This window comes from Pantherophis guttatus, chromosome 1 (genome assembly GCF_059756535.1).
Source record: "Pantherophis guttatus breed Tessera chromosome 1, ASM5975653v1, whole genome shotgun sequence".
Taxonomy (NCBI): Eukaryota; Metazoa; Chordata; class Lepidosauria; order Squamata; family Colubridae; genus Pantherophis; species Pantherophis guttatus.
The window spans coordinates 202,355,853-202,367,880 of record NC_142063.1 but is presented as its reverse complement, the minus strand read 5'-3'; the positions used below and the strand labels follow the sequence as shown (position 1 = coordinate 202,367,880).

The 12,028-nt window shown below is 36.3% G+C and overlaps 1 protein-coding gene across 4 annotated transcripts in view; it reads left to right on the top strand.

The window, feature by feature from the left end:
- Nucleotides 1–12,028, top strand: part of FBXW11 (F-box and WD repeat domain containing 11) — an 88,741-nt gene that overhangs the window by 19,303 nt on the left and 57,410 nt on the right. For 2 of the 4 annotated variants that reach the window (XM_034432299.3, XM_034432300.3), the window contains one exon: nt 6,049–6,150. The exons of the other annotated variants lie outside the window; for them this stretch is intronic. In XM_034432299.3, the coding sequence (XP_034288190.2) occupies nt 6,049–6,150 (102 nt within the window). The remainder of the gene's footprint in view (nt 1–6,048; nt 6,151–12,028) is intronic. 4 annotated transcript variants of the gene reach the window in all.

The window sequence follows — 12,028 nt, the reverse complement described above, 5'->3', positions numbered from 1 at the left end:
TGACCTTCTGACAAGCAAAGTCAATGGGGAAACCAAATTCACTTAACAGCTGTGTTACTAACTTAACAACTGCAGTGATTCACTTAACAACTGAAGCAAGAAAGGTGGGAAAATGGGGCAAAATTTACTTAACAAACGTTTCGTTTAGCAACAGAAATTTGGGCTCAATTCAGGGGTGAAATGCTCCCGGTTCGGACCGGATCGCCTGATCCGGTAGCGGTGGAGGCAGGTGGTTTGGAGAACTGGTAGCAAAAATCCCTGCCCCCCAGGGTGGATAAAAAATCAATGATTTTTTTTAAAAAAATCCAAAAAATCAGATTTTTTTTAATTTAAATCGGATTTTTTTGATTTAAATCGGATTTTTTTGATTTTTATCGAATTTATTTTAATAAAAAACTTTTGGGGTAAAAATCTAAGATAGATTTCTATTTAAGATACATAAATAATTTAGTTTATTCAGCATGAAATGGAGCTTAGTTATGTAGCATGAGGCTGTATATTCTGCAACACTGGACTATCGGTGAGTCAACAGTGGGTCAAAGGAGTAGCGGAGATGACAGTTGCTCTTTAAAAATTATGATTTAAATCGAGTTGATTTAAATCAAGCCTTTTTACTAGTGATTTAAATCATGATTTAAATTGTGATTTAAATCAACTCGATTTAAATCAAATCCACCCTGCCCCCCACCCCCACCCCATTCCCAGCTGAGCCGCACAATCATCAGAGGCTTTTTTTTTACTTTTAAAAGCATTTTTTCTACAACCTCTTTGGCAGAAAAAATGCTTTTAAAAGTAAAAAAAAAGCCTCTGATGATCACGCAGCTCAGCTGGGATCGTCAAAGGCTTTTAAAAGAAAAAAAACCCTTTTTTTCTTTTAAATGCCTCTGACAATCCCAGCTGAGTTGCCTGATCAGCAGAGGCTTTTTTAAAAAGCCTCTGCCGATCAAGCAACTCAGCTGTGATCATCAGAGCCTTTTGAAAGCATTTTTTAACAACCTCTTCGCCAAAGAGGTTGTAGAAAAAATGCTTTTAAAAGTCAAAAAAAAATTGGCCACACACACCCAGTCACATTACCCCCCACCACCACCAAGCCACGCCCACAGAACCGGTAGTAACAAATTTTAGATTTCACCACTGGCTCAATTGTGGTTGTAAGGTGAGGACTACCTGTAAAAACATTTGCTCATCGTGCATATTCTTAAAAAACATGACTTTCATACTAATGAGGTGTCATCCAGGAAAGAAAAGAATAAGCTACCATGCTGGAAACATTGAATGTTGTTACAGAACTAGAAGAGGGACAGAAAATTGCTACTAAAGCAACCAGAAATCTGAAACAGTCATCAGGTGTGGAAATAATACAATTGGGAAATCTTAAAAACAAGATAAAATATAAATCAGTGAGGAATTATAGAAGCTTGTAAACTCATGGCAAAAAAAGTGATCAACCAGATTTAGATACAGATAGTCCTTGACTTATGATCACAGTTGGGACCAGAATTTACATTGCTAAGCAAGGTGTTTGCTAAATGAGTAGTGACCAATGTTATGACCTTTTTTTTGTCACAGTTAAGTGAATCAGCCAGTTATTAAATGAATCTAACTTGCACCATTAACTTTTGTTGTCCGAAGCTGGCTTGGAAGGTTGCAAATGGCAATCACATGACCCTGGAATGTTGCAATCATTGTATATACATGCCGGTTGCCAAAAGCCCAAATTTTGATCATGTGACCGCAGGGACAGTGCAACCGTTGTAAGTGTGAGGACTGATCATGAGTCACTGTTTTCAGTGCTTTTGTAACTTTCAACAGTTGCTAAACGAATGGTTGTAAATTGAGGATTATCTGTTTGCAGTAAAACTTAACACATAATAAAGGTCAGCATTGAGAGTTTTTTTTTGACAGAGAGGATGAACTTCACATAATATCCTCTCTATACTGATCCCTAGGATATACCGGTAAGTAGGTAGATGCTATTGCATTCATCTGCTGTTTATAGATTTTTTTTTCCCTGGTAGAATTAGATTGGGGAAGCTTGATTCTAGAACTTTAATGTTTAATTTTTTTCATCAACAATGCTTCTAGTGCTTATAAGAACACTTTATTGTTGGGTGATACTTTTTGCCATTTTTAACAGCATGTGTACACTCACACACACAGAAGTTGGTTTTTGTATTTGGATCTGGAATTTTCTCCTAGGTCAGACTAGCAAAGATATGGCTTCCTTCTTTTCATTGCATGTATTTGATCTACGTTGCCTTGACAAGTTTTACCCATTTTTTTGGGCCCATTGTAATCTGAAGGAAGGATTGGTGCAGGCTCCACCAACCTGGTATTTTTGGGGGCAGGATTACAGCTGTGATACTCCAAGTGTATTTTTAGTATTTTAGTTTAATACTACCAAAGATAGCAATTTGAGAAAGATTGGACAGGTGGGCGATTGGCCCTGCCCTATTGAAGAAGGATTGGACATTTTCAGTTAATTATCTAGAATATTTTAAAGAGTAATTAAAATAGATACTTGGGTATCAAAAGTTATGTGGATAAACTTGAGCTTTTTTTTATAATTAGATTATGCTGCTCCAGTTGCAGCTCTTTAAGGGAAGATGTTTGATTTCTTTAGATCCCTGTTTTTATAGTGAGGACAGAATGAAGTTGGACTGGGATTTAAAAGAGACTTTGTTCTCTCTTCTTGAATACTTAGATATTACCAACTACACGATAGCAACCGAATATGTGATAGCACAACTATTATTTGGCTTTAGATTAAGATAAACTCCATTTAACTGCCATGATTTGAAAACAAGCATTCCTATAGATTGTGATAGTACTATGTTATATATGTGTATATAAAACCATTGGATTGGATTCAAATTGCCAGATGTCTACTGGAAAAAGAAAATGTTCTTTCAGTCAGTTCTTCTACCACCTGCATTCTCCCCATGTCCCCCCTCCTAAACCTGCTATGAAGGTTTGAGAGGCCTTTTGAAAGAGCTGTGTGAAGTTGCACTGGAGAGGAAATGAGAAATCGGCAAATATTCCCCCTGCTCCCAGTCCTATATGGACACCTATTGCTTCATTTTGATCCCTTTTATCAAATTGCAGTGCCAGTTGTAAAAGAAAAAGTTTTTTTTACTTCAACCCTCTACAGTTTCTCTATTCTGATTTAAAACATTGGCCTGTCTCACTAGTATTTTGTACACTGATTAATAAAGTTTTTCATAGCTAAAAGAGTCTGTGAAAGGCTTTTCAGCACAACTTGGGATCTTCTGAACATAGAGAATATTCTTTATCAGTGAAGTGTAAATTGTTGCATCAAACCTTCAAATAAATTCAGTCAGTATGGTAATTTTCACTGTAACAATTTTGGAAATGCAGTTTTAGAGCCAATTTGTTGATATTTTGGGGGCTTATTGAGGCAAAACCCTTACACAACATTGATGCTGTATTAATGCTTTCTCATTTTTATCCTGATTATCTTGTCATTTGTACTCCATCCTTCATTGTTTTTATACATACATTTATTGAACTTAGAAAAAGTTACATTCGTATGCTACTATTTCCTGTATAGAGCCAGGATGCCCCCCCTTTTTTTTTTACCAGTAACAAACCATCAATCTCCTTTTTTCAAATTCAAGTTCTAGGACCATGATGGCGAACTTATGGCATATGTGCCACAGGTGGCACGCGGAGCCATATTAATGGGCACGCCAGTTCACCTCTGAGGCGCATGCGTGCACCGGCCAGCTGATTTTTGGGCCTTCTGGGCCCACCAGAAGTAGGGAAACAGGCTGTTTCCTGCCTCTGGAGGGCCGGGGGGTGGGGAAGGCCCGTTTTTCTTTCTTACCTGGCTCCAGATCCAATCTGGGAAGGGCGAAAACAGCCTTTCCCACTCCCTTGGAGGCCCTACGGAAGCTGAAAGGGCCCATTTCCCGACTCCCGGTGGGACAGGAAGTGATGTTTTTTGCTGTCCCCAGCCTCCAGAGATTCTTAGAGAGACTCCTAGAGAGGCTCTGGAGGCTGGGGACAGCAAAAAACGTCACTTCCTGTCCCACCGGGAGTTGGGAAATGGGCCATTTCAGGCATTTGGAAGGCCTCCAAGGGAGTGAGAAAGGCTGTTTTCGCCCTTCCCAGATAAATAGAGAGGATCTGGAACCAGGTAAGAAAGAAAAACGGGCCTACTAGGCCATCATGTGCCGAGGGGGGGTGTTGCGCACGTCGGCACGTGCAACGTGGCCCTCCCCGCCCCCCCCCCCTCCTGGCACGCAATGGCAAAAAGGTTAGCTATCACTCTAGGACCTATATGATGACTGAGCTGGGGGATGATATTCAAAATTGAATAGATGCATTTTAGCTAAGCCCTTCAACTGAAAAAAATGCTCCCATAACTAAATTGGAACTGATTTCCTTTGTTTCATGCAGTAGTATGTATGTACCTCAGGAGAGCCCTAGAGATTAAGCCTACAGAATTTTGGGAGCACATGTTGGCATGCATTGTAGAGGATTGTGTGCAGTAAGTTTGACTCCAGCTCTGTTTCTGTGCATTACAGCTGTAACCATCTTTGAGCTTGCCTCTTCATTTGCAAAGCACCTTTTGATTTATGCTACTCAAGCTGCAACTTGCATTAGCACAAACACTTGGGGTTTTTTTGGAAACCCAAGTGGTTTAAAAACAGGAAAAACAGGCAACTTGTTTTGGGAAGAAACTCAAATTTAAATAGTTTTCTTTAGTACACCTTAATTTCAGATGTTGTAAAAGTTCAGCATAGAACTGGAATTAAGGAGCCATTGCTATTTATCACTGCAAACATGTTGTCTTTAGGAAACCCATAAACCATCTTATTATGATTTGAAATCTTAGATTATGCTCTTGATAAATTGCTTGTAGAACTTGAATATGATGGTTGGGTAATACAAGTCTTATCAAATACCTTTTTTAAATTCACTATAGAGCTTTAAAACTGACAGATAAAAATAAAGCATTAAAATTGTTTTGCTCATACACAGTAGATAAGAAGTCAGTACACCATAAATTGCTAATATTTCTGGATATTTCAGATCTAATTGTCAGTTGCAGTAACTTGTTTTCTTTAAATGAAAAAAATCACTTCCTCATAATGAGACTACCAGACATCCACTAGAGTTATTTAAAGGTGTTTTCCAAAGGCCATTTTACCACCTTTAATAGCACCTATGTGATCCAGTAATCATAAATATTTGCAGTAGTCAAGCATTTATGATTTAAGTGTATTAAATTTGAAATGTATTAATAGAAATGGTTAAAGAATCATGCTCAACTGAACTTTTGATTCACCAGCAAATAATTTTTAGTATTAAAATTTAAAAAGATATTTAATCAACAAAACATTGAATCGGATCCTTAACTAGACATATTGGAAGGGTAGAAGGGTGGCAATCGCTTGGTATAAAAAGTTAGAATTCAAAAGAATGCATTGAATTCCATTTTCCAAAGTTAGACTTCCACTTATGAATTGAAGGGATTAAGCCAGTGGAAAAACAATTAGGTGTCTTGGAGCCTCATTTACTAAGAAGCTGCTGTTTGGCATTTTCTATTTTGCCAAGAAACATCAACGGGCTCCCTGCATGGTATTAGTTAGATATAAGCCTCAGCAAAGTCCATTTGAAAAGCTAATCAAGACTGGAAGGATGAAGAACTTTCTCTCATGAAATTTCTAAGCCCCAAATGGGAGATTCTAGACTCAGAATAGATCACCATTCCTTGAAAAAAAAAAAAAGTTTTTCACACCCCTAATTATGATTAACTGAAGATATATTGATCTCTGAGTGTGACTGACTTAAAATCCAACTCCAACTTAGAATACGGTTTGGAATGTGTAGTTCATGTATGCAATATAGCTGCAGCGTTCTGTGGCTAGGCTCTTTTGACAATCTGGGATTTAACATTGCCAGTTGCATACCGTTGGTTAATTACGTATGCATTTTAACATACTAATAAGTTACCTGCGTGTTCAGTAACTTGTGGCCTCTAACTGCTTCTTCTCTTCCTTCCTTTTTGTCATCCTGCAGTGTTCTGTGCCAAGGTCTTTGTGGCTAGGCTGCTCCAACCTGGTAGAGAGCATGTGCGCACTGAGATGCCTGCAGAGCATGCCCAGTGTCAGATGTCTCCAGGTGCCTTTCTTCTTTCTTGTTGTAAATGTGTTATGCGTATGCTGTGGATTCAATTTAAATTGTATTAAGTCTTCTGAATGTTTTCTGTATGATTCTCATTAGTTTATGCAGGAGTCTTCCTTAAGAGGGCTCTGTATAACACACACTAACTCTTAACTTAAAATGGTAAGCATTTTGCTCTACCTGTTCCTTCAATACAAATGAAGAATGCATGTTGCCTGTGTTCATTTTGTGTGTTACATGCTGCAATTATTGGAACAATGGATGAAAGGTAGTATCAAAATCCTTACATAGAAATAAGCAGGTAATTATTTCTATAAATCAATTTAACATATACTGCTTTTGACAATATGCTCCCCAACGGTACACGCACACACATATATTAAAGAAAGGGAATAAGTGGCTGTTTCTTCTAAATGTTAAATCATTTAAACAATGATAACATGAAATCTGCTTGATTGGTCTGAATTTCTTTAAAATAGGAAATTGTTTTTAAGTAAAATTATTAGATATTTTGCTTTAAGTTGCAAATTAAGGTTTGTTTAGAGTTAGGTTATTTATAAAAAGAGCTGAATTAGTAAAATGTTTAGTCTTATTCAGAGATTTGACATCTTGTAATTTTATCAATGGAATTAATGATAGGGGAACATAGAAATGTTTTTAGTTAACTAAATATAAAAAACAAGATTCCTAAAATTCTAAACAAAGGGGGAAAGCTAAAAAATAGAGACATACAAAACATGCATTTACAGACATTCATGTTTCAGTAAACTGAAGCCATGATTCATTACAGTCATCCCTGGTTGATCTTTATTAAACAATTCTGCAAAGAACTGAAAATGCTTGATCATTTTATGTAATAATGGGCTATTTTAAAATATGTCTAGTAAGCATTATCTGCTGCTGATTGCATAGATCTCATTTGTTGAGATTTCACTGCATTGATTGAGTCTTTCCACAATGTGCCAAAGAATTAAACATTATTTAAGTAGGCAAAGATATTGTGAATCTTGAAAGTCAACTGTGAATTTGTGAATGTAGCCTATAGGTATGCTTAAATTTGAGGAAGAACTCCTTCCTCTTCCTCCATTATTGAAAATCATTAGTTTTCCCAAAAATTTATCTCAAAAATTATTTCCCTGAAGTCATCTGAAAATTCATCACTTCTTTCAGGAAAGTATGGGATTTGATTCATAAAGTGAACTGAAATTCTCTGTGCTGGCTGTAACTGTTTTTTTTTTCAGATAATAAAGAGACTAGTAATAGTAGGAGAGTTTTTCTATCTCATCAGTTGAATTTCATCCAGGTATTCTTAACCAAAGCAAACCCTCTCAGTTAATACTCATTTTCTTCTGTAATTTTATAACCTTGTTAAAGCTCTCCATTCTCATCTGAAAGGATACATATTAGCAGTTCATCCCCAATGTTGTAATGAATACTGTTATCCAGTTAAGCAGCACACACGTGTGCAGACAGCCAAAGAATTCCTTTGCAAAAGTTACATGAACTTTCCAAAAGGTGCAGGTATTTTGATACTTAAAGCACAGGGGTTCTGTTTAATCAGTGTAATTTAAGTGCCCCTTTATAACATTTTGCATAGCCCAAATATTTCTTTTTATGTTGTTCTTGATTCTAAATGAAAAATAAATTCTGTTTTTCAACTATCTTGAAAGGCATGTTAAAACAGTTTGTAAAAGTTTCCATCATATTGCTTTGTGTTAGTGTAGATAGTTGGTATATTGGAGTATACATTATAGATTCTTACAGTGAGCAGAGTCCATCACTATTAAATACTGCATGAGGCTGTTCTTGAAATGTGTGTAGTTAAATCAATGGAAGTGTGATATATGCTTGGAATGCTGTGGATGGCAAACACAGAATTGGCTTGCAGTGTGAAAATATATGCATGAAAACTATTTTCTGTAGTTTTGCTTATAAATGATTTGTCCTTTTTAATTTTGTGGCTAAACTTTAGCTTTCATTACTGTAGTACCCTGTTTCCCCCAAAATAAGACATCCCCTGATAATAAGCCCAATCAGGCTTTTGAGTGCATGGCAATAAGGCCAAGCGCTTATTTCAGGGTTCAAAAAATATAAGACAGGGTCTTATTTTCAGGGAAACACGGTATCTGCAAATTCATATGACATATTGGCAGAAGCAAATATAACCTCCAAAGAAATGTGATTCTGTGATAAATGAGTCTGAGAATAATATCAGTTTGTTTTTGTTTTTTTTAAACCTACATTGACAGCTTCTTTTTTTGGTGTAGTATAGAAAGTAGAATTGCTTCAAAATGAATGATTGAGCAAATAATTATCAGAAATAAAATGACATTTTAAACTGGTATGCTACATTTCAGAGATACTGAGGATTGTGTTTTTCAAAGTCAGGGGAAATACTTTTCAAAATACAAAATTTGTGGATGGACCTTGGTTCTAACCAACAAATTTCAGATGGACTCTGGGGCCTAATTCATATGTTTCAGAAGTTACATGTTGTGAAGAATTGATTGGATAAATCAAATTCACTTGGGATCATTATTCCTAAATCTACATGTTGGTATTCTCTAATTTAATCTCTTACTGGCTATAATTTACGGGAAGTGAAGTATAACATATTCTTAATTGAACTGTGAAAAGGAAGACCTCAGGATTGTGGTGCAGAGTTTACCAAAACTTTCATCTCCATATGAATGTGGTTATGAAAAAGAGCAATATTGACCTAAAGAGTTTTTTGAGAGTTTGGTTATTGACCTAAAGTTATATTACTATTAATTGTCCTGGAGGGATTGCTCACCATAGGGAAAGGTGGTAACAGTCATCATAAAATCCCGCTCGGCTAATCCTTCGTTTGAGTATCACATAGCTACTATCAGCCTCTGAGAAGAAGCCTAGTAATTAGTCAGCTTTATTTTTCAAAAATGTTTATTGTTTATATGCTTGAAAGTTACTTTGAGAGAAGGTTGTTAACTAAAAGATGGAATGTAGACCATAGATACTAAATGAATGAAATGAATGAATCTATTGTATAATGCAGAAAAGTATGAATAAGGGAGCCAGTTTGGAGTAATGGTTAAGGCAATGGGCTAGAAACCAGGAGACTGAGTTCTAGTTGCGCCTCAGGCATGAAGCCAGCTGGGTGACTTTGTTCCTCTTTCTCAGCCCTAGGATGGAGATAGTAATAAAGCTAAGATAAACATTACAATCTTTGACTAACGTGTACACACAGACACACACTCAATAAAATAAAATGCACATTAAAAATGGCAATCTAAATAAGTTATATAAGTTAAAAAGAAAGGGGAAGAGTTGTAAATGTATCACAGAAATATGGTTTCGGTTGCTTCACTCTTGCAGAAGCAAGACAGAATTTGGCAACATAATGGGTGATGGTCATGGGAGTCCCAAGCTGTGGAAGGGAATTTTTTTATATTTACCATCAATAACTGCTGAAGGGAATGGGTTGACTCTAGTGAGAACAAATGCTTTGTAATGTCTATTGTTGATTAGAGACTGACAATAATCAGCTAGTTTAGTGGTAAACCTTAGTAAACCAGCCTGTATCAAGGATTGTCTTCAGTGATCTTTTTGCTTGGTGGTGTTTCATGTGTTAAAGAAGTTAGAATGCAGCTTTTGTCAAATGATAACTTCCAGTTAAATTGGAAGTTATCTCTATTAAGGGATGTCAAGCCTAATCCTGAAAATCTTGCCAACAAAACTGCAGGGATTAGTCCAGGAAACTATCAGAGTCAAGCCTTATACAAAGGCATGCTCACACACAGATACAAAAATTAAATGCTTTTAAAATTGTATGGTGTGGGGAAGGCAGATTAAGATTTTAATAAAGACAGATTAAAAACTCTTCCAATGAAGATTAATGGCAAATTAGATGTCCCTTGAATGGAGATTGTGAATGGATATAGGATCTGGATTGATGAAGTCTTTCTGGAGCAAGGGGAGAGTGTGAGGTATTTCATGTGTACTCCGTGAGTGAGTAGATTGCAGGAACATGTAATCAGCTTCTGAGTTGAGTGAGTAGGAGTCAGGGATTCTGTATTATCTCACAATCATAACACAGCCTTTTTAATGTCCAAAATGTCTAACCGAGCCTCATTTCTTAATCACCTTTGAAATTATTTTTTTTACTATTTTTGAAACCTTAAGAAACTTCAGGACAAAAAGTTTCATTGCATTCACAGGATGAATTCCTCCTTGCAAAAGAGGTTTGACATTTGAGTTTAAGGAATTAGACAAATAGGGTTGTTTTTTTTTAATAAACCGCAATAGAAAGTTTAAAGTGATGATTTTGAAAAGTTAAAAATGAACTAAGGCTCTAGATGGTTTTGAAATGGGAATTAGTTATTTAATATAATACTCTTCCCTTGGGAAAATTCTGGTTGTTTTGGTTTGGTGGAAGGTACTGTATTTTTCAGACTATAAAATGCTCCAGACTATAAGACGCACCTAGCTTTTGGGGAGGGAAACAAGAAAAAAAAATCTGCCTCTGCCTCCCAGCAATTGCCTCCTTGCAGCAAACAGCCTGGTCAGCTTCAGCACAGCCTGATTTAGCACAAGCAGATGATTGGTGGTTGGAGCAGCCTCTCAGAATACCGCCTATCAGTTGTTCCAAGCTGTGGGGATAAATGCCGCTCATTGCCACTGCCACTCATCGCTACCTCCACGCATTCCATTTTCTGCCTCCATGCATCCCGTTTTCAGCCCATTGCAGGCAGTGGGGACCACCGCTGCTGTTCGCAATAGATGGCAGCGTCAATGGCCTGCAGCGATCCCCGCAGCCTGGAACAGCTGATCGACGGTATTCTGGGAGGCCGATCCAACCGCCAATAAGCTGCTCATGCTAAATCAGGCTGTGCTGAAGCTGACCAGGCTGTTTGCTGTTTGCTGCAAGGAGGCAAATTGCTGGGAGGTAGAGGCCAAAGGGTGGGGGCTGGTGGGTGGGCTTCAGCAACATTTGCTCTATAAGATGCACAGACATTTCCACCCACTTTGGGGGGGGGGAGTGCATCTTATAACCCAAAAAATATAGTACTTTATTGGACTCTAGAGGGAACTGCAGAAACAAAGGATTATTTAAAGGAGACAAATACACAGATTAGACACAATCCAAAATGGAACAAAATACTTTTAACAGTGGATGTTTTTTGGAGATTTGGGAATCATAGACTGAGAAATTAATTTTAAGAACAACCTGGATGGATGATGGGCAAACACACTGGCATGGAAAAACAATTTATACCAGATAAAATTGAAATCAAATTGAATGTAGATTTAAATATGAAATGCTATAAGAATGATATGCAAAAATGATATAATTAATAGGGTTTTGCTAATTAGGAATTACAAGGCTTTAAGATTTTGTTAATACCGTAGTTAAATGATAATTTATGTGAAGAAGAGTGCATTTGTACATTAAGATATGGTGATAATTTACTAAAATTGTACTTGTCATGATGGAGGTTAAAGTTGCTTTTTATTTTTTCTCTATATATTTTTTACTTTTTTTACTTTTTTCACTTTTTATATTTTTTATTTTTATATTTTTGTAGCTTGTATTGGTCATTTTATTTTTTTTCTTTCTAATTTTCTTTTCATTTTTCCAGCACTTTTTATATTTTTGTAGTTGCATTTTTAACTTTTCCTATTGTAATCAATAAAATTATTTGAAAAATATTGAAAAACATTAAAAATTAATAAAAACCAATCTTTAGAATAAAACAGAAAAAAAGGAAAAAAGAGAAGGACAAATGTGCAGAAAAAAGAAAAAATGCAAAGAAGTGGCTTGTGATTTTCTTTATAGCAGCTACAAGTATAAAGTTACTTCTTACCTCTTTCATTTTTTCTTCAATTGATTTATTTC